The 21,169-nt window shown below is 45.8% G+C and overlaps 1 protein-coding gene across 1 annotated transcript in view; it reads right to left on the bottom strand.

Moving 5' to 3' along the window:
- Positions 1-2,693: 2,693 nt before the first annotated feature.
- Positions 2,694-21,169, bottom strand: part of LOC126571807 (uncharacterized) — a 49,525-nt gene continuing 31,049 nt past the window's right edge. Inside the window, exons 2-7 of the mRNA XM_050230634.1 lie at positions 14,023-14,856; positions 9,742-10,019; positions 8,070-8,280; positions 6,467-6,578; positions 3,540-4,234; positions 2,694-3,464 (exon numbers count right to left, since the gene is read on the bottom strand). Of these exons, the coding sequence (XP_050086591.1) occupies positions 3,274-3,464; positions 3,540-4,234; positions 6,467-6,578; positions 8,070-8,280; positions 9,742-10,019; positions 14,023-14,164 (1,629 nt within the window). The 5' untranslated portion in view covers positions 14,165-14,856 and the 3' untranslated portion in view covers positions 2,694-3,273. The remainder of the gene's footprint in view (positions 3,465-3,539; positions 4,235-6,466; positions 6,579-8,069; positions 8,281-9,741; positions 10,020-14,022; positions 14,857-21,169) is intronic.

Raw genomic sequence — 21,169 nt, forward strand, 5'->3', positions numbered from 1 at the left:
GCTACTCAAGAATAATGATGGTAAGACTCAAGAAAAAAAAATGTAAATAAAAGAAAATCAATTATATGCTGCAATACACTTATCATGAATTTGCATGAATTGTTTAATCGTTTGTCGAAGACACTACTTAGAGGCCACGGACCATCTTCAGTTTATTTTAGTAAATTCATGCGCTTACTCATGGATGCTTTCAAGTAAACTTACATGGTTGCTTTCAAGTAATATTCATCAAAAAGGAACCCGAGCTGCTCATTATGGCCAATGAACAGCAGTGTTCAGTTAGTTTTAAACATTTTTTAAAACATAGGAAAAAAGCTTAAGTACTCTTTAATTGAATAATTGCTCCCATCATTTCCAGTTGAAACAATCGCAATTTAACGTTACAATAAATGCAAACGGCAAATTGTTCAAATCAAGTAAGGTGTGAAAATTTCGCTAAAAGTCAATGCAACAGCACCATTATGTGGGAACGAACGTTTGCAACTCAACATATGGTTAGCCCATTATCATGTGAGTTGGTCGGTTTTTTTGGTTACTCAGACCTTCCGGTTGCCGCTGCATCTTATCAGCTCTCTTCGTGGTAGTTGTATGTGGTTGTTCCACTCTCATTTTCAGCTGTTCGTTCTCTTGATTCACTTTCAGAGTGCTCTTAGGATGCATAAACACCTGCGTTAAATGCGCGTTGTGGGAAATATATTTCAAAGAGAAGCCTTTAGCACAATTGGTACTTGTCTTCTGAGCAATATAGCGGTGTGAAGGAGCAGTGCAGTGCTTCATTCTGTTCTTCTTCCATCTGTTTGCCTTTTCCTGACGTATTCAATTGTATTGATGGCAAGATCGGTTTGCCAAGCCTCCCAACGTACGGTTTCTTTTCCACCTTCGATGGACGAAAAGACGCGAAGCATTATAGAGCGGTTGATGGCTAAGGTGGACAAATTGCAGCAAAAGTTCGTTGATTTACGAAACCAGCTGCAGGAACATCGTTAAGAGGAGCTAAAAATTCGTGAAAATCACGACAAAACGATGGCAGGTATCATGATGACGATGCAACTGCAACTGGAAGCGCTTTTTACTGGGGTTGCGTTTAGTCCATAAATTTATCCGAAAATAGTCTGCTGGCTTCTAAACATATACGCTGTATGTAGCATCTTACCATACACGCTATCGTTTTTACAAATCATACCGAGGCAACTCTTTCAGCAGCCTCCGTAGCGAGGACCATAATGAATCACTCGACTCACAGTGGGTGTTGCCGGGAGAAACATTAGAAACGTTTGTGCTAAACATAGCCATAATACCACGATATTTTGAAGGCGGGATAGGGGGAGCGAAAGTGAAAGAGGAATAGAGAGAAATACAACGAGAGCGAAAATAAAGAATGGGAAAATATGCTATTTTTGCACAAACAAAATTAGCATGAATAATATCCGACGTGTTCGCATGCATTTGAAGGTTTTTGCAATAGGCGATATCCTGGAAAGAATGTGCGTCATGCGCCTCACAACCTTTATGTCTGGGAAAGCTCCAACGAACGATTGGGTTTTTTTGCGTCCAAGATAACGAGTGCACGTGAAGAGAGTGTAAAGGACGCTTTTCAGATGCTTACTAAACAACACATTATTAAACGTGAAATTTGTCCAGCAGCTTTGTATTTTCAGGTATCTAGTTATTTTTCGACAATTCAAGGCACGCATGCAAGGTGAAAAAAAGGGAAAATAACTTGAAAACTTAAAAAAAGAAAAAAGAGAGGCTTACTCATCTACTTGTTTTCATTCTAAATCATTATAATTTTTAAAAAACATAATAAAAAGTAATTAAAATAGTTGCGTCGTTGTCGTCTCTCAGTTATAAATAAGTCGAATTGTAATCTCTGGGATTGAAAACAACTTCTACGCTTCTCCGTTCCGCACAGAGAATTATGTTGTCGACAGGAAAACATCTGTTTGAACATTCAGATCACAACTATCTCATGCGCTGGAAAATTTATCGTTTAATCGCTTTAATGCTTGACGAACGCTTCAAACTTCAGCGCTTGTAGCTTCGTTCCACCAAGTTGATTCTCTGGCCAAGTGCATGTTCGAAGTGTGGACGAAGGATATTGAAGCATACTTATGCAAATAGAAACCATCGTAAATGCTCTCGAGTTGAGTACATGATTAATGGTGTTGAACTAACTAGCTACTACGATCCACATGTTTTGGTTACGCATTAGCACTAATCATGAGCCACATAAAGTGACGAACCTCTAATGAACTCGTCGGTTAATCGGTTCCCTATCACCGATCATCGAGCTCTTAGAGTGGCAAACACCGGTAAAGCAGATCAACATAGCATGATAGACTTAAAATCTCGTAGAGAAATTGTCACTGCTGCGAACAACATGTTGAGGCTTATTATACAGCTCTTGGTGTTCTTCAACAGTTGGTGACGTTCTTAAAAAAAAAAGTTAGCAAACAAGTTGTTGGACTGTTGAAAGTATTGTAAAAATAATGATTGATGTACAGCAGAATTTAGTTTATAGAACCTAACAATCAAGTATAAATACTTACCATTCCTTAATTCAACTTCGTTTTCGGAAGATATTCGAACTGAAACACAACCCATGCAGTCGGCTGTTCGTTCAAGTCAAGTAAGATTTTCCTGTATATGAATAATACTTTGCCTTTGCCAGCTTGCCTTATTTCCTCAATTCCCCTCGCTGTCCCGCTATTTTCACCCCTGGTGCGCATAACACGCGCATCATGACAGACCGTACCTCGACCGTTGTTGCCGTTGCGATATAACAAACATTTTCACTATCTACTCGCTACCACCACTTCCTGTCGATTTTTGTTGGACATCGGGAGAAAGAGTGCGTTTGTAGAGGAGGAGGAGGAGGAGGAGGTGGAGGGAGAAGAGCAAAAGACGTGTGTAAAACAGAGTGCGCCATAGCCACACATTCTGCATCGTTGTTGCTACTGGCAAAGGACAGGACGAAGGACCAACAGACCAACTGCACATTGACACAGTCAAATGAATATATTCTAGTATTTCCCTTAAATGCAGTTGGATGAAAATACTGTTTCACTTTTATTTTCCTCCTATTCCTCTCCTTTATATTAACTTTTTCTACCGTTCGACCTTAGCAAAATAATAGATTCTCTCTACATTGTGCTCATCCCAGCATCTTGGCCTCTTGGCGGACAGCACATGGCTGCTGCTGCTGCTGTGGTTTGATTGTTTTTTTTTTCTCTGTATTTATATCATAATTACAAGTGTAATTCACATTCTGTTTCACCGATGCGTGAACGTTCGTCTGCTACATAAGTGGCGTGCCACCAGCCACTCGCCCGTGACTGTGAGCAGCGCAACAACGACAATCATCACGCTTGGACCGGCCTGGTGGTCAGCACCGCTCCTCGACTGCTTACCGCCATCATCCAGCTGACTGCGGTTAGCGTGCTGCATGGCAGCCGGTTTCTTATCTGTTGGAAATAGAGGAACCAGTGTTAGTGCCAGGCGACAAGCTTGCGTGCTGGAGGACAAGGAGAACGCCTTACCTTGCAGCACGTGCACTGTGATGCTGGCCGGACGGGCATTCGAAGGGGCGCAGGTGTAATTGCCGGCGTGCTTGAAGTGAACCTTCCGGATCGTCAGCACACTCGGGGCCGGTGACAGGATGTGCGAGTACAGCAGCGGACTGGTGTAGTTCGCTGGCCACGCACCCCGTGGAAAATGGTGATGCTGATGGTGATGCTGATGCTGGTGTTGATGGTGATGATGGATGTGATGTGGCCGTTGATGCTGATGATGATTATGAGGACGCAACTGGGCGTCCGTGGCATCGGACGAGGAGGAATCGGTTACGGGCACTTCGACCGGATCTTGAAGCTCGAACGAATCCACCAGGTCCGCCATTCCACGGGACTCCAGATGTTGGTAGGAGTGAGCCGAGAAGGCGGCAGCGGCCAGTGATGCGAGCAGCAGCGAAGACGATGCTGATGCCGATGAGGAAGGGATCCGTTGGTCCAGCTTTAACGAACGTTGCAGTTCGTCCTCGTCGTCCGCCAGACTAAAGTCGGCCCCCTGGTCCTCGTCTTCTTCGGCCGAGTGTGGTAGCGCATCGTGGCCGTGCACTGGATGGGGCAGGTAATGTTGTAGATGGTGGTGATGGCCACCGGTAACCGATGGTTGGAAGGGTGTGACCGAAAATCCGTTCAGCTGATCGAAGTTCACCATATCTTGTTCGTGGTACCTACGTGGTGGTGGAAGAGCAAATGGAATGGAAGTTGAAGAAAAGGAACAATTGAGATAGTAGTTGTAGTAATGGTCATCGAGCATATGCAAAAGACATCATTATCAATCTCTCTTTTGGGCCGAGGACGGGGTAAAAATCATTGCCCTCACCAGTATCAGTACATGATGACGAACGTTTGCAACTCAACTTGCGATAAGTTTATTATCGAGAAAGTTGGTCGGTTTTTTTTTCGGTCAGTCCGTGTCCGTCCAGCGTCTCCAGCATCTTATCAGCTCTCTTCGTGGTGGTGGTTGTTCTACGCAAATTCTCGGCTGTTTGTTCGTTTATATCGCTTCGAAAGGAGAGTCGAAGATGAATCAACTGCTCCATCAAATGTGCGTGGTGGGAACGGAAACATTTCGGCAAAAAATGGTTCAGAAAAACCAGTTTGCATTCAACTTTCGAGTAAGATAGTGGCGTGAAGCCGTTGTACAGCGTTACAATTCCCCCCCCCCCCCCCCCCCCCCGGACAATGAAGCCATCCGTTGGGCTTCTGGTAACGTGTTCAATTGTGTTGGTGGGAAGATCAGTTTGCCAAGCCTCCCAGAGTACGTTTCCATTTCCACCTTCGACGGATCAAAAGACGCGAAGCATTATAGAGCGATTGGTGACTAAGGTGGATAATTTGCAGCAAAAGTTCGTTGATTTACGAAACCAGCTGCAGGAACATCGTCAAGAGGTGACTAAAATTCGTGAAAATCACGACAAAACTCTGGTCGGTATCTTGATTACGTTGCATCGACTCGATGAGCGGCTAGGAAATGATTTCGGGTCCTTCAGTGTAAGCTTTGGATTGTTACAAAATCGGACTTTGGAGATCCTGTCCCAGCAAACGGAGTGTGCCAACCATGAGCTATTCCGAGAAAAAGTGTTCAAATACCTTCCGCAACAGAACGAGCGTACATTCCAAAAACAACCTAGTGCTACGGCTCAATCACGATTGAAGAATAAACCACCATCACAGCAAAGTGAAGATAGTGTCACTAGTTCAACACGACTTCCAGAAGTTCCTGCAGATAAAACAACAGCAACACCTTTGCTGGAAGAAGGTACAACAGTTAGAACACCGATAGCGCAATTTAACGGGACCGGAACAATACCATTGGAGCATGATAGTGAAAAACCCTCAATACAACAGATTGAGATTAGTGTGACAAGTGCATCGAGACTTTCGGAAGACAATTCAGAAACAACAGCCTCGCAGCAAGAAAGTGGCATTCCTACAACTGATCGCATACCAACAGAAGAAGTAAATGGCATAGGATCAATACCAGCGGAACAAAATAGTGAAGAACCACCATCACAACAGATTGAGACACAAACACAACCAGTTCCAATCGATAGTGTTACAAGTTCATCACAACTTCCGGAAGATCCTTCAGGAACGACAACTTTGCAGCATATCATCATTCCAGAACTCATTCCAGAATTCGAAGGATCAGGCTGGGACGTATCGATCGCAAATTGCAAAGATAAGCCATCAAAGACCTCAGGACCGTATCTCATCCGTTGCATCAAGGAGTGTCTCCTATTCACTGGGTACTGCGAACAACAAGCGTTTGGCGGTGGATGGCTTGTTGTGCAGCATCGATTTGATGGATCGTTGGATTTTCAGCGTAGCTGGACCGAGTACCGCGACGGCTTCGGTGACATCAATAAAGAGTTCTGGATCAGCCTGGAGAAGCTGCACCAGCTGACCTCGACGCAACCAAGTGAGTTGGTGGTCGAGATTAAGGACTTTCAGGGTCGCTATGCCTATGCCCGGTATGATGCATTCGAAATCGGAGATGAAGGCGAGCAGTATGGTCTTAAAACCCTGAGACAGTGCAACGGTACGGCTGGTGACTCGATGGCGTACCATCGGGGAATGAAGTTCTCTACGCTGGATCGAGACAATGATGAGAGCGACGAAAACTGCGCCCAAAAGTATGGAGGTGCTTGGTGGTATAAGGGTTGTTACGATGCGCATTTGAACGGACGGTACATGAATGCACGCAAAGCGAGCGCCATGGGTTGGTATCGATTTAAAAACTCCAATCAAGGACTGAGCTATTCTCGTATGATGATTCGACCGTTGGAATATGAATCCGCGGTTGACGGATTGTATGATCACGCAATGAGTAACAAAAAGACAAAATAAAACGATTTTTTCGAACAAATATCATCGTCTGATTGAACATGGGGACTTACCAGAACACAAATGTGGGATTCTCTGTGGCACGTTGTAATTTACACTCCAATCGCAGCGTAGAACCCTCGTCGATGTGAAGGTCCGGTGCTCCTACGATTTCGGCTTCAGCTTCTGTAAATGCAGAATGCGCATGCAATTGTATCACAAACGGGTTAATGAAAGAAATATTTGGATGGATCACCACAAGGTGATACGTTATAGAGCGAAAGAAAATTGTTGGTCACGTGTTGTATTTCGTTTTATGTTACTTTATGAAATCGATCGTTAAATATCTTCTTTGCCGATATGCTGCTGATTGATAGTATGATTGGAGGCAGAATGTGAACTGTGGTGAACTTCAGCCTGATCGCTGTTTGAGGCAACATTAATTGTGTAATCAGGATGGTTTTGAGCGTCCTTAGAAGAGTTAATTAGTTAACAAAAAATGCAGGTAACTTATTATTCGAGAATTCAAAGCTACAAAAATATTTAAAATAACTCAGAAGCAACGGAAATTGGAAGAAGATTATTCGGGGTTTTTTTTTCTAAACATAACAATTAACAAACTAAATCAACAATAAATCAAAGTGACTACAACCATCCGCGCTCACCATCCCCTAGTTATTCCCATAAATGAATCGATTTTTATACGAATTGAGACTGAAACTAAATTCTTTGCTTCCCCGTTTCACACAGCAAATTATGTTGCCGACAGGAAAACATCTGTTTGAACATTCATACCCACTACAGAGCCCTCTCATGCGCTGGCAAATTACCGTTTAATCGCTTTAATGCTTCATCCGCTTGACGCATCTCTCATCACTTGTACCTTCGCTCCATTCTCATCGACTACAGTTTCATTTGCTGAAGCCAGCATCTTCCCCATACACCCATTGAATAGCAAGATGCTAGCGCCGATCGCACTGCTCATCAGAATGGGGCCGTGCAATCGGGATGGATATGGTATGGTGTCCGTAATGAAATCCGTCGTGCACGCAAGCTCGCTCGTCATACCTCTTGCATCTTGAACGATATGCGAACAGGCACTGGGGATGAAAATCAATTTCGTTCGATCGCGCAGCAGTATACCGGAAGGAAGCAAAAGGAGAAGGAATGAAGGCTGCGCGGCTGGCATTGGCGTATGTTAAAAATGAAGCTACAGATTATTCCATCGCTTTGCTTCAATCCGATCCACACGGGCCGTGTGTTTCCAGAAACCGACGGTCTTTCCATTGCGTCCCTAACCCGAGCTTCCATGTTTTCAAAACGACTGCCGGTGTGGTGGGATTTGTGTCGCCGGTGGAATCTTTCATGAGCTTCACGTGCCTCCCCACCCGGCACACAGGGAATACATTTTCGCTTCCACGTGCACGCGCATGGGAAGGAAAATGGCGGAACAAAAGGGAAACAAGGAACGGATTTTTATTGGAAAATTATTTTCATCCTCTGTAGGATCGATTCCCGGAACGGTCCTTGCCGGCGTTGTCAGTCTCGTGTTTGGTTTCGCTATTTCGCTACGTACGCCGCTCATTCGGTAGCGAGCGTCTTGCTGTACTCGTGCAAGCAATAGGGATAAGCATCGGTATCCGAACACACATACAGAGCACACACATACGTACTTACCTACTACTTTAAGCTCGACAAACACCGACTGCACGGGATGAACGGATAGCTGACACTCGTAGATGCCTTCGTCCTCGGCGCGCACCGATTTAATCCGGAGCGCCCAGAGGCCCCAGTGGCGCAAATGTGCCACCATGAACCGCTCATCGCTGCTGTACGTCGACAGCCCGACCGTCAGTAGCTGAAAGTCCTGGCGACGGATCCACGATACCTGTGCGGGTGGTGACAGGAGAGTGTGGGAGGAAGAGAAAAACAGAAACGGAACGGAAAATAGAACGGAGTTAGTCCAGGGCGCGGGATTGGTCAACCGCGGCAATGCGATGTGTGTCTGTTTGCTCTGCCAGTCCAGTCTTTCGTCTATCATTCGAATGCCACGTGTACGCGGCTTGGAAGGATGGACCACGGTTTGTGTTTCTACTTTCGCATTTATCGATGCCTTCCGCATGAAACGGATGCTTCTCGATGGCTGTCCTGTGGTTATCTTGGATTTCGTTTTTAGGTAGTAAGTATGATCAATATGCTTTTCGAGTATGATTTGAAAACCAGAAAAGAGTCCTCTCGGAAATGCACATTCATTAGAAGTTGTACACATGTTTCCTATTTCATAAAGGCTAGCATAAGGTTCTTAATTCAAGGGAAACAGATCTCCTGTTTGTTCATTCAAAAGTACGACACGATAGTTTTTGTTTTTAACCTAACAGCCAAGTCAGGTCTGCAACTAAACTTACAGCCTTTTTCTTAAACATAACAAAATTTAACACATTGAAAAGTAATTGTTATATCGCTCAAAACTTGCAACAGTAAATTTCTTATTGCAACAACAGCAGTCATTTAAAACACTAATATCGTAGAAGAAGGTTAATAGCATTTGATGCTTTCCTTATGCCAGCACAGCAAAGGATAAATTATGTTTCATGTTAATCAATATAATATGCTCTAGAGGATATGCTTATGCATTTTGGCTGACATGGGGCGTTGTTTGATTAGAAACATGCTTAGTAGTATTTTAGCAGAAAAAAAGTCAACAGAAAACATTTTTGAGAAAAATGTAGAACGCACTGTAGGAGAAAAATGTAGGACTTTGAACAAAGGAACTGATGAAAAAGAATCCTTCCTACTGAGTAAAACTAAACTATGCAAAATAAAAACAAAAATTAATAAGAGGTATTTCAGTGGCTCCGAAAATCATCATAATGGAGATTGCTGAAGGATTTTGCAAAACAAAAAAAAAACAATAACAGATGCCATACTTATACTTTTAGAAGTTCTTTCTATCTTTTGTGTTGCATATGTCTCAACAAGGTTTTGTTAAATGTTTGTATATTTATTTTGTGTCCGCAATTGTTTCCATATCAAAGCCGCATTGTGTTCAGCGCAAACTTGTGTTGCCAGGACGTCTAAACGGTCTTCAACCGCCGTTATCTAAAATCAATTTGTGCTCAAATGTGTTCGTAATATCCCATTGCTGGCGAACATATTGTTGATTTACGAAGGGTTTAAACACAATGCGAGCACGTATGCGGTGCGGTTGGCCAACCCAAAACGAACCCCACATCAAGCACCGCAAGGTCAAGTGTGTTCGACTCTTCGCTTCCTTCTATCTTCACCCCGCAGGATACACGCCTTTCGCGTCCGGGAAAAAGCGCTTAACGACACACAGATATACACTTACCGTGGCCACTGTTTGGCTGATGACGCTGCACGGTAGTAACGCCGTGCCGCCCCGTTGTGCGGTGACTTTCGTGTTGTTGGCGGTGGTGAAGAGCTTGTTCGGCCCGGACGCCGACGCCGCCGCCGGCGGAAACGCGGCCATCGATGGTGGCGGTACGCCGAATGACGATCCGGTCGCCGGATGTGGATGCGGATGCGGCGATGGCGGCGGCGACGGCTGATAGCTGCCACTAGTTGGCTGATGTCCCAGCCCCAGCACCGCACGTTGCGCGATCTCCGCTGATGAGGTGAGGTGAGGTCCGAATGGTCCGCCATAAAACGAGAAGCGAAAGCGAGAAACGTCAGTGAGCAACAGTCGCGACCCCCAAACTCACCCCCGGAAACGATAACAGGAGTCTGGAGGTGGTGGTGGGCGGGTGAGATCCGATAGAGAGGACAAAAAAACACGCTGCCATCGATGGCGAATTGTGTTTGGAGGTGGGGGTGTGTTGGAAAAACGGATAGGGGATGAGGGATGATAAGGGTGTCCGAGGGAAGGAGGGGGGCGTAAAATTAATGTACTACATTTCCGCGTACGTTCCGTTCACACGACCGAAAAGGACACGAATGTGCGTTTCTGAAAAATAAACATCCTTCGGCCCCACTTCCGCCTGCCACCCTCGCACCCCTCGCCCTTCCGATGGTAGACCGACGTCGATGATTGATTGTGTTGCCCACCACCACCGGAGCTGGTATTAATTTATTTCGTGTATTTATCGTCGGCGTCGTCGTCGTTGTGGTTGTTTTTCTCTTCTTTCATCCTACTTCTGCTTCACGTCAGTCACCTCGTACTCCACAGGAGGCTAAGGAGTGCTTGACACAATGTCCCGGAATGCTATTTGTTCCTAAGCTTTAACTGGCGTGCTATGAAACGGCCACAAACGGTTCGCACGACAGGGGCACTAGTAGCAGCAGCAGCAGCAGCAGCAGCAGCAGCAGCAGCAACTGATTCTTCTACTGTTGCCGGAAAGTAGGTTAGGGTATTGTTATCACTAAGCCTACTGAACGCCTTCCTCTCTGGTCCGCCTCGCAAAAAAGCATATGAATGCCATATCAGCAACATTTTCGGTTGAACACACGCATACACAAGAAACCCGAATGTTGGCTCGTAAGTGCGCTGTTTTGCGGTTGACAATGCCGAAGACTCGACTTTATGATGCTTCATCTCCGAAGGCGCCTAAACTGAAAACCATCGCTCTCCCTCTCTCTGTCATCAACATTCGTCACCGAAGGGCCGTGGTTAGCCAGAAAAAAGGTGGTCAACGCTTGAGTCGAGCCACCGCCAACGATCCAAGAAAATGGACGATTGTTATGATGTCAAGGATTGCAAAGGAGAAAACGTCCGATGGACGGGATGCTTTGTGCCCTTCCTCCTCCTTCTTCTTCTCGGATGGATGTCGTTGTTGTTGTGCCGATTTTCCGTTTCGTCATTTTTCGTGAAATGAAGGGCGAACGTATTATTCGTTCGACGGGTCGGTAAGTGGTCGGTGGCGAACCACAATTCCACATCAACCGATGCTCTGGCCAGGGGGGGTGTGGTTTTGCTGGGGGTGAGTTTATGTCAACGGTTTTAGTTTCTTTTTGCTGCTCGGTTTTTTTTTCTCTGTTACTTCGATCGATTTGAGGAATGCGGACGGTTGGCGGCCACGGGTTGGGTGGTTTTACATTTGGTGGATTGTTCTGCTTAATGGATTCCCTTTCGGCTCCCTCTTTTTTACGATGTTGATGTATGATGAATGAATGGTGGATGGGTTTTGCAGTTTAGTTTTTGCTAAAAATATTTTGTTTGAAGTCAGCACAACAGCTAGAGTGCGAACGGATGATGGACTGGCTTAAAGGCTGGAGCTTATGCTGTCGTTGGCGCCGCCGAAGAGACAAAGAGAGAGAGAGAGATAATGCCAGCAGTTGAAGTTTGTTTTTGGAGGCGTAAAGCCGTATCTTTTCAGATACGTTCGCACTTTCTCGCAAACACCGATACCATTAGCCAAAGTTAATGGATTTTGATTTGAAATGAACGGCTGGCCGCCATCGTTGAATTATGATTTATCACGCCAGACGAACGGGCGTGAGCTGTGCGGTGGCCAATGACAACGCCTTCAGTGATTTATTGAACGTCGTTGTGGGCGCACATTCCTTCGGTAGCATAAATCATGGAACGCACAGACACACCTGAAGCTTGATTTCAAGAATGTCTTGAGTCAGATCAGAACTCATCTTGTTCGATTACCTTTAAAATGGGACTTCAGTGAAGTTGCTATCGTGTTAGGTTGTACAGCCAGCAGAGTAGCCAAAAGTTAAGCCAAAAAGTGTATTTAAGAAAGTTGATATCGTACTGGAGCAGGGTTCAAGTTGAAAGAAATACTCTGTCTGATTAAAGATGCTCTTATCCAGCGGGGTTGAAAATTTGATTGAAAGATCTGTGAAAAATGAATTACGCTCAAGCCGTCCACATACAAGTTACCACACAAACCCCTGATCAATACAACCCACAACGCTAACCAACCTGCGGGTACGTTAGCCTACACCGTTACGGTAACAGCAGCAGCGAGAGCACCAAAAACAGCAACGACGACAGCAGCAACAGCCTCCAGCACCAATCGTTCAAAACTATTGTCAAATGTACATTTGTAGACAAATAGCCTATGATATGGTTAGTGCTATACTAGCTTCCGTTCAATAATGACGAACCAAAAAGCATAATTTACATCAGTATGCCGAAAATGTTAATTCATCTAAATGTATTCTTTTGTATTGTTTTCACTTCAAAGTAGTTAATTAATCGTCTTTTGTCTCCATTCCAGCGGTGTATTTGTGTTCTTCTAATTGAAAGGACATCTTTTGGGTCTCATTTATTGGCTTTATCCTCAAATATAATGAAGTTATGCACCTAAGAAGCACCTTACAAATTATCTTGCTTGACTACTTCTAACATAACATTTTTTCATGTCGGTCTTTTTGGAAAAAGTAAAACCAAATAAAGAAGAATATATTAATTTAACCTGAATGATATGATATTTTAATTTTTAGACTTAGGTTTTCCATGAAAAATAATTGAATACGTTGATTACTAGGAGAAGTGGATAAACTTTTTTTTGCATACTGTATGCACTGAACATGAATTCTGATTCAGGTGAAAGATACTTAGTTATGAAAGTTACTATTGTGGCCTGCATCTTTAAAGAACAGTTAAGATTGTTTTACATTTCAAATCGATCGTTTACTTGACCATCTCTGTCGGAAATTCGCTGGAAATTTGCTACACAAATTCCTGTCGACTTCTCGTCCATATAAGCTCTCTATCATTTACGTTTTAAGCCTACTGTCAGGCTCTTATATGAAAGGTAATATAACTATTTGTGAACTTAAGTGTCGTTTTTTGCTGATTATTTTTAAAGCTGCAGTTGGCCGCGAACTAAGCTTGCAGCTTCAAGAGTCCTCGATCTAACTCTAGGAGTATCGCCTGATCCCTTTAAAGCCCTTTCGCTGGCGATACCAAAACAAACACCAGCACAGTGTACCGAAGTGCTTCAAGGAACCCCAAAAGGGAAACAACATGCCATCCGCAGGACGAACGCAACCAACGCAAACTGGATTCTCCGATGCGCTCATGAAGCTAATGAAGCTCAACACGGGCGCACATCCTCGATGACAAAACCAGATGAGATACCGGCATGGATGGGGGTTTTACTCGGAACAGAAACATTTCGCAACGGAACGCAACGCATCGCGTGTGGTACCTTCCAGCGCACATGGACAAACTTGGATTGCAAAACCATCCCTCACGACGTTGGGCTAATTCGTCGTGTTGTGTACGCACGGAACTACACCCTCGTCTTCTACCTCGCCCAATCGAGGATTCGAGACGAGCTGATGCTGCTGCGGCTGCGGCTGCGGCTGCGATGCTAATGTACCGAGTTCTGATCTGTTCTGGCAGCTGCCAGCGGCCTGTGCCGTGCCGGTATTTGATGTGAGGCACACTTGTGCCGCAGGATAATGATGTCAGATGCACGATGCGAAACCAGACCATCACCCGAAGAACACGCACACACATATGGCAATGGCAGTGAGGGAACTCAATCCATTAACAAGCGCTCTCAAAAATCCACCACCAGAACGAACCGGCATATAACGCTAATGCTGATGGTTTATGACGATGATGGTGATGGTGTTGATGATGATGATGATGATGATGATGGTTGTAATAAAACAAAAGCGATGGCGGTGGTGCCGCAACCGAACTCACCGGTGTGTGGTGCTCCCATTACGATACTAAAGATGAATATCACAGCCAGAAGTGGATGCCCTTGATTGTAGCGGCACCGGTACCAGCAGCAGCAGCGGCAGAGATAACGCAGATCGATCCCGGTGGCCGCAGTCCCTGCCATGACGATGCCTCGACGAGGTGCTAGCACTCCAGGGTGACCGGGATACCAGATCCCGGCTATGCTGTCGCTACTGGAAGAGAAAATGCAAAGAGCCCGCGTTGCCGCTCTCGAACACGATTTCGCACACCAACGGTTCGGTTCTAACACTCGCGTTTTGCTTTTTTTTCGGACACTTTTGGTTCCTTTTCCGGTGGAGAGCAGTACCTCTTCTCCCGGCTGTGTGCCCCCCTTTTTTTGGACACTCTTTTTTTTCCTTAACTGTTGGCGCTTTATGCACTCGGCAGCACTGGCGGCGAAGGTGATCGGTTGCAACCTGTTGCCAGCACGTAGCACGCTGGAACTGGCGGCGTGGTACTGGCCAATATCGTACGCTCCCTTCGGTAGTGCGACGCGTTCCGGTTGGCCGCGTGATGGCTCATCGCTCCTCGTCGGCCACCCACTGCCCACACCAGCATCGTTGCTGACTAAGGATTTGTCCAATGCTTCAGTGTTTTGCTTTTCGGGGTAAAACCGGGCGCACACACGACGCACACACAATCACACAGACACTTCACTGCATTTCGCCTGTCAGCCAGCGGGAGTCGTCGTCGTTGCGTCGCCTTCTCACGGCAAGTGTCAGTCTCGAACACGTTTGCACCTCACTTTCACACGTTACACACGACCAACTGTGGCACAGTGCAGTGAGCAGAGAGCTAAATGGGGGTTAATGCAGAACGCTTTTCCGAATTAAAAAAGAAGCAAAAAAAAACAGGGTTGGAAGGATGGAAATGATTGCACAGAAGCATATTCAAAGGGCACAAACTCAGGCGCACAAACACCTGGGGATGCACTCTCCTGTCTGTCTTGAATGCTGCATTCGTTTTGTTTCAATTCAATCCACGAACAGCGGTGCTCGGAAGGCAACGGATACCAAACGGCATGCCTGCCATGCACCGTGCTTGGTGTCGCTCGGTTAAGACCGGCACCATCAGCCGGTAGCAGCAGCATCATCATCAGCATCAGCGACGCCTTCTTTTCGGTGGTTATCGTGTCTCGCAGGTTCACTTTTCAGAATTTATGTTTCTTCACCACCCACCAACATCACCTGCACCACCACCTCCTCTATGATGTAGTGCAATTTCCCAGCATTTCGTACGTTTCAGGAAGTTTGTGTTGTTTTTTTTTTGTTCCCGGTTTGTTTGCAGCATCAGTATGCACCAGTAGCACTGAACACCGGGCTAGATGGCTTTGGGAGTCGACACCGAAGCAGTGATGAAGCGGGTTCCAGGTCGAGGAGCTGGCTCTAGAGAGGAGATGGGGAAGAAAGAAAAAAGAACAGAAATGAAACCTTTGCAACACACCCCGCAGGTGCTGTTGACACCTCGAGGACGGTAATGATATGGTGTTTAGCGTGTGATAGTGGCATTTAGATTGCTTCATTTTGGATCTGCCGTCACTCGGATGACTCTGGTTTAAGGGGATGATGGAGACGCATGGTGTTTGGTGGAGACGCATGGTGTGTGGTGTTTTCGCAGGTGTTTTGTTGGTGGTTTGGAGCTTTTTTGGAATGGATTTTACTACTCTGGCATTGGGAGGGTAACCAGGGGTTTAAAGGGATATTTTTTGAGTGCCAGTCATTGACTGGTGATGATGGTAATGTTGGAAAATTCCAATTTTTCAAAGGGAAGTTTCGATGGATGGGTCGTTGTTTGGAAGAGAAAGAGGTGTTTTGGCCTGGTAGACGTTATCGCTGGTCACAAAATCAGTGTGTGTTCGTTGTTAAAGAGAAAACTCATTTTGAAGCATCACCAAGTGATGCTTCTTTGAACTTATTCCAACCAACGGCTCCACCAACTCTACCAACAGATGCCACAACTTTTACTATGGCGTACTTTTCATGAGTCATTGAAGATGCGATGATCCTTGAAGGCGATTTTTTAGTCTCTTGAGAAAATGAATCTTGTTAAAATGTTTGGTCTCTTGCTAAAATGATCCCGCTTTGGGGCTATAAAATCAATATTTAGATTTTATTAGCGCGTTGACTCAAATACAGGTATCTTTCTCTCGAAGACGCACCGTAAATGCTAGGTTATGATCAGCCTCATAATGCTTGAGACTGACCATTGCTAAGAGCTTTAGCAATCATGCAGAGAAGAAAGATTCAAAATTTGCGAAAAAAAAGAATAAAACGAATAATAAAGATTTGGTTGTAATGCTTTTTTAGCAGATGATGTTTTTTAGCTTTAGCCTGTGTTTAAGCTACTTTCGACAATAAAATACTCCAATCTATAGATCTTTGTGTGGCTCATTCGTCCGTTACTGTTGAGTACATCCATTCGCAGAGCGTATGACTTAGCCTGCCCGCGTTTTTCCACGAATTCCTACGCCAGAGATCGCCCCGCGGACTGACTGTTTATCAATATATTCATCGTGTCAAACATGATGTTTGGAAGCTGTCACGTGCAGTGGTCGTGGTCGTTATGCGTCGACACATGATTGACGAGCTGGAGCCATGTATTTGTTTACGTTTGCCATTGATTGGCCCCCGAGGCTCGTTGTTGAAGTGCCCGGAAAGCGAAAGCTAAGGATTGGACAGTGAAGGTTAGGTAAGGTCGCCTTCGTCCCCGTCGTCGTCGTTGGTCGTTTCACGTATTTCATTTCCGAAATAAATCCCTCGGCATCCTTCGACAAGGGCCCTACCCCCGCAAAAAGCTAGAGGCAAAAATGGTACAGGGGCACCATATTGGCACTCGGACAGGTAGAACATGTAGACAAATGGGAAGGACAAATAGAAATAAAGGTAAAGGAACAGAAATCAGGCCTGGTTCGAGATGTCAGTGGATTAACTTTGAATATCCTTCTCCGGTCCCGGCGGGTTGTCCCGGTAACGGTCAAGGGAGCTGAGCTTCCGACCGAGCTCCGTTTATTGAATTTTCACCCAACACACTCACTCACCGAGGAACTTGACCCTCAAGAGATCTCCCTCGCAACCCGGCGCGGAGTGAAGATTCCTTGGACTCCCCAAACCGGGAACCTGGCCTACCTTTTCACACCTTTACGTAACCCGATCGGGCCCCGGTTGGCCAGGTTACCATGGTAGGGGTGCGCTGGTGTGCAGATAAGAAATGTGGCACGCAAACGAATAACTTCCGTTTCAAACGGCTTGGCCAACAGAGCAAGGCGGAACGAAGCAGGACGGAGAAAGAAAGTAGGTTTTTGGGGGGTGCGAAACGCAAAGCAAACAATCGCAAACCTCTCCACCCCTCTCCATCTCGCCTGCTCTCGAGCCGGAAACGATATTTTGGCATTAGCCTTAGGGCCTGCAGTGCCCAAGGTCCCAACGTCCGGTGGCCGGTGAGTCATGAGCGTTGGCAAAGGTGAACTGGCTGGGACCAAAAAAAAAAAACGACGAAGAAGAAAGAAAAAATTATGAAAAGCCGGTGGCGGCTGAGGCGAAGAAAGAAAAACCTTTGAACAGCACGTCCCAGGGCCGCTGTCCCTCTCTGTCCGTAAGATTCCCTCCTTGCCGAAGGTACCTGGCACTTGGCACGCCAACCGGACGCCAAGACAGACCGAAAGGCCAGGCCACGGTGGTGGCGCCATTCAATGTTTAATGCTGGCCAAACGCCCGTGTGGCCTATTTGTTGTCCGCCTCGCGGTGCCTCCCGCTCTCGGTCTTCACGGGGGTGATGGTGGTGGTGGTGTTGGTGGAGAGTCCCCGGGAGCTTTCGCAACGAACTGCCGCCGGTTTCGTCGTCGAGAAGGTTTTTACGCCGGACCGGTTCCGGTCCGGTATCAAATTTTCAACCTTTTTGCGACGAGGCGCTTGGTTGCGTTTTGGCACTGGCCTGTGCCATCTTTCATGGAGCCAACTCCGTTTCTCTCTCGCTCACCTTCACAACCACACGTCACGCAGTAGCTTTTGCCGTTTGATTTGGGACCAGGCTGGAGGTGTACAGTGCTAAGCATTTGTTTAACCGCACCCAAAGGCACTGGAACAAAATGGTGATTAATTGCAAAGGGATATGTTTATTCATGTGTTGATGATGATTAAAAAATGTAGGTTAATGAACATAATCAGGTAAACTAAGAGCAACCATCGCAGTGGAACAGTTTGTCGGCAACTTTTCGTTGAAAACCAAACAAATGATTTTGATGGTTAAAAACAAAGTAAAAAAAATCAGATTAACAAAACACAGCCTTGTTTAAAAAAACATATTTCAAAGAGATAACCAATACCACAAAAAGTTGAACGAGAAAGGAAGCATGGCCATGAATGGAATGAACGATTAAAACTCAATTTAGATGAAGCTAGGTTCGACAATCTTTTAAGAAATTCATAGAACATGTTGGGTGCATGGTGCATAAAATACTAATAGTTGGGCACATTTCAGGTATTACAAACTATAAAAAACGGTGCGAGGAATAATAAAGAATAGCCCAAGTTGAACATAGTGCATGACATAAATGCCATATTGTCTATTATTTGTGTACAGTTGATGATTCACGTTTGATGATTAAAACAGTTGTTATTGCCTTGATTTAAAACAAAGAAACCATTCATAATTAGAACCAGAGATTGAAATGAAATTCGTATTGTCGATGAATATGTTATGGGGCACTCTTTCGTATTATAAGCAGCTTCGTAGTACCATTAATCGTACCAGTAATAGAATGACTGTTCGTGGGAAAATGTGAAAAAGATGTTGAAAATTATCTTGTTCTTCTCGGCTAATATATGTACTGAACAAAGATGCTAATATTTGCTCATATTTGTACTGAAAAAAGCTTAAGACTACCAGCTGCCCAACAACTGTCTATCACTGTACTTGTGGCCCCTTGCCAAACGCTGAGCTAAAACTGCACGAAGTAGAACACTTTCGCCACGGGCGCGTATCCTTCACTTGGTAGCGCCTTTGGGGTTGCGGTGATGCTTTGGTTTCGTTTCGGTTTTTTTTTGTTTCGGCACAAGAAACCTTGCAAGTAGCCGAAGGTAAATGGTTTACTTATTCAGGGGCTCCCCCTCCTCCCGGTCTTCCGTGGGGGTGTTCTCCCACGCAGCACAGGTTGTCGAGCGACTGAACGGTCGATGGCGTTGTGGAAGTTCCCTCTCTGGAACTCCCCAAAAACATGCTGCCACTTACTCGCACAAGAGACACACATTACGGTTGACCTTGAAGACGGCACCTTATGCGACACAGACAGCGACAATGTGATAACCATCAATATCGATCAACAATGGCGTTCCAATGAGTGGTTTTAAATGGCGTGAATCCTTAGTAGAATGACTTGCCACAAACGAGTACCGGCTCGTCGTCACCAGCCACGTCTGACACGTTAATTAATTCACACAAAAAGTGATCTCCGCTTTTGGGCTGCGGGGTGTCCACCATTTCGCCAATCTCATGCCAATACATCAGTTTCAATTAGCCGCAGTCGGGCGAATCGGGCACCCGAAGCTAAAGTGTCCGCTTTTTTTTTTTAGGTGCCATTCCGTTCCGTTCCGTTCTCCGCTCTGCTCTGTTTCCGCCGCTTGTAATCGATTTCCGGTGCCGTCACATTTTAATGATAGTTTGGTAAAAGTTCTTGTTCGCTTTTCTTTCTCTCGCTCTCTGTGCCCGAATGGCTCAGAAAGGGGTTCAGAAACTATCTGAATCCCCCCCCCCCCCCCCCCCCCCCGAAGCCCGGCAGCAAACTTCACAAATGCCTTCATCCTCCGCTAACAGACCTTCCCGGGTGGAGTCGAACAACTTAAATTGTGATGGATTGATTTCCGCCTAATTGCGGATGGCCGGATACCGGAGCGGAGGTGGTGGGATTCAGCGCGTGCACGGAATTGCAATGAATGGCGTGGAATCTATCAAGCAATCGCGTGAACAAGACTAAGGGCTAGGGGTGGAGGGACGTAGGTCGCCTCGAGCGCCTTCCAAAGCCATTGTTAAACGCCATTCGGTGGAAGCGAGTGACGAGCTTTTTTGCCCGTTGCTCACCAACCGGCTGGCCATTCCCCAAAATCAAACTATTTAAAAGCTTTCGATTGCGTGGTCCCCCGGGGGAAGTGGGGACACGGGTGGTGGCTGGAACCCGCTAGCCCTTCAACCCCTTCCCGGCATTGACAAATGGCTAAAGTTTTGGATCCCAATCCCGCAATATGGTGTGCTGCGAACGGAGTTGAGTTGAAATCCGGCGTTCCGGGCCGGAAGCAATGCTGGCATTGCTGTGCAATCGAGGCAAACGCGCTTCGAGCAATGCGTTCGAGTTTGTCACCAGCACCCACGACCGATCGATCGATCCGTAGCCGAAGCACTCTCCGACAATTGTAGCCATTTTTTTGTGCTTGTCAGCCCACTCGCGATGGCTGTGATTTAGATACAGATTGGGCACGCCGGACGCCAGCCGATTATGCCAGCCGACGGGGTTTTTTTTGTCTTTCTTCTTTTATTTCACTTCGAGCTCGATGCCAATTGCACGGCGACAAATCAAATACCTCTTTTTGTATCGGTTCGGGAGGTTCAGGGTGTGGCTGCCGATGGCAAAGTGGCAGCTTGAAGAATAAACAATGTGTTTCCCCGGGACCGGATGAGGATCGGGTTTTTTTTTAGGAAACTCATTCTAAAGCGTGCGATTTCGTGCACTTACAGGTCGTGCAGCTTCGAGTGCCAAATACAAACGGAGGATAAGGATGGCGAATGCGCGTCGAATGGCCGCGATGTTCTTGTTTTGAACTGGAAAACAATGACAAAAAGGATATTAGGACACCTAATCTTCAAGATAATTTTGACTACTAAGTTCTCGCAATACATTTGGATTGAATTCGTTAAGGTATCTTGTGGTATTTGTTATTAGAATCATACTAGTTTATTTCTAAAAAAATCTTAGTCGCTTCGTCTCTTAGCCTTAGTATCTCTTAGTCCAACAACCACTGTTTCAACGTTATCCAAAACACTATTTTATCTGGAGTGGAGCAATTTAATGATTATCAGAGGACTAGAGGCTCAGGATATTTATAAAGTATTCAATTTAGGT

The sequence above is a fragment of the Anopheles aquasalis genome, chromosome 2 (genome assembly GCF_943734665.1).
Source record: "Anopheles aquasalis chromosome 2, idAnoAquaMG_Q_19, whole genome shotgun sequence".
Lineage (NCBI taxonomy): Eukaryota > Metazoa > Arthropoda > Insecta > Diptera > Culicidae > Anopheles > Anopheles aquasalis.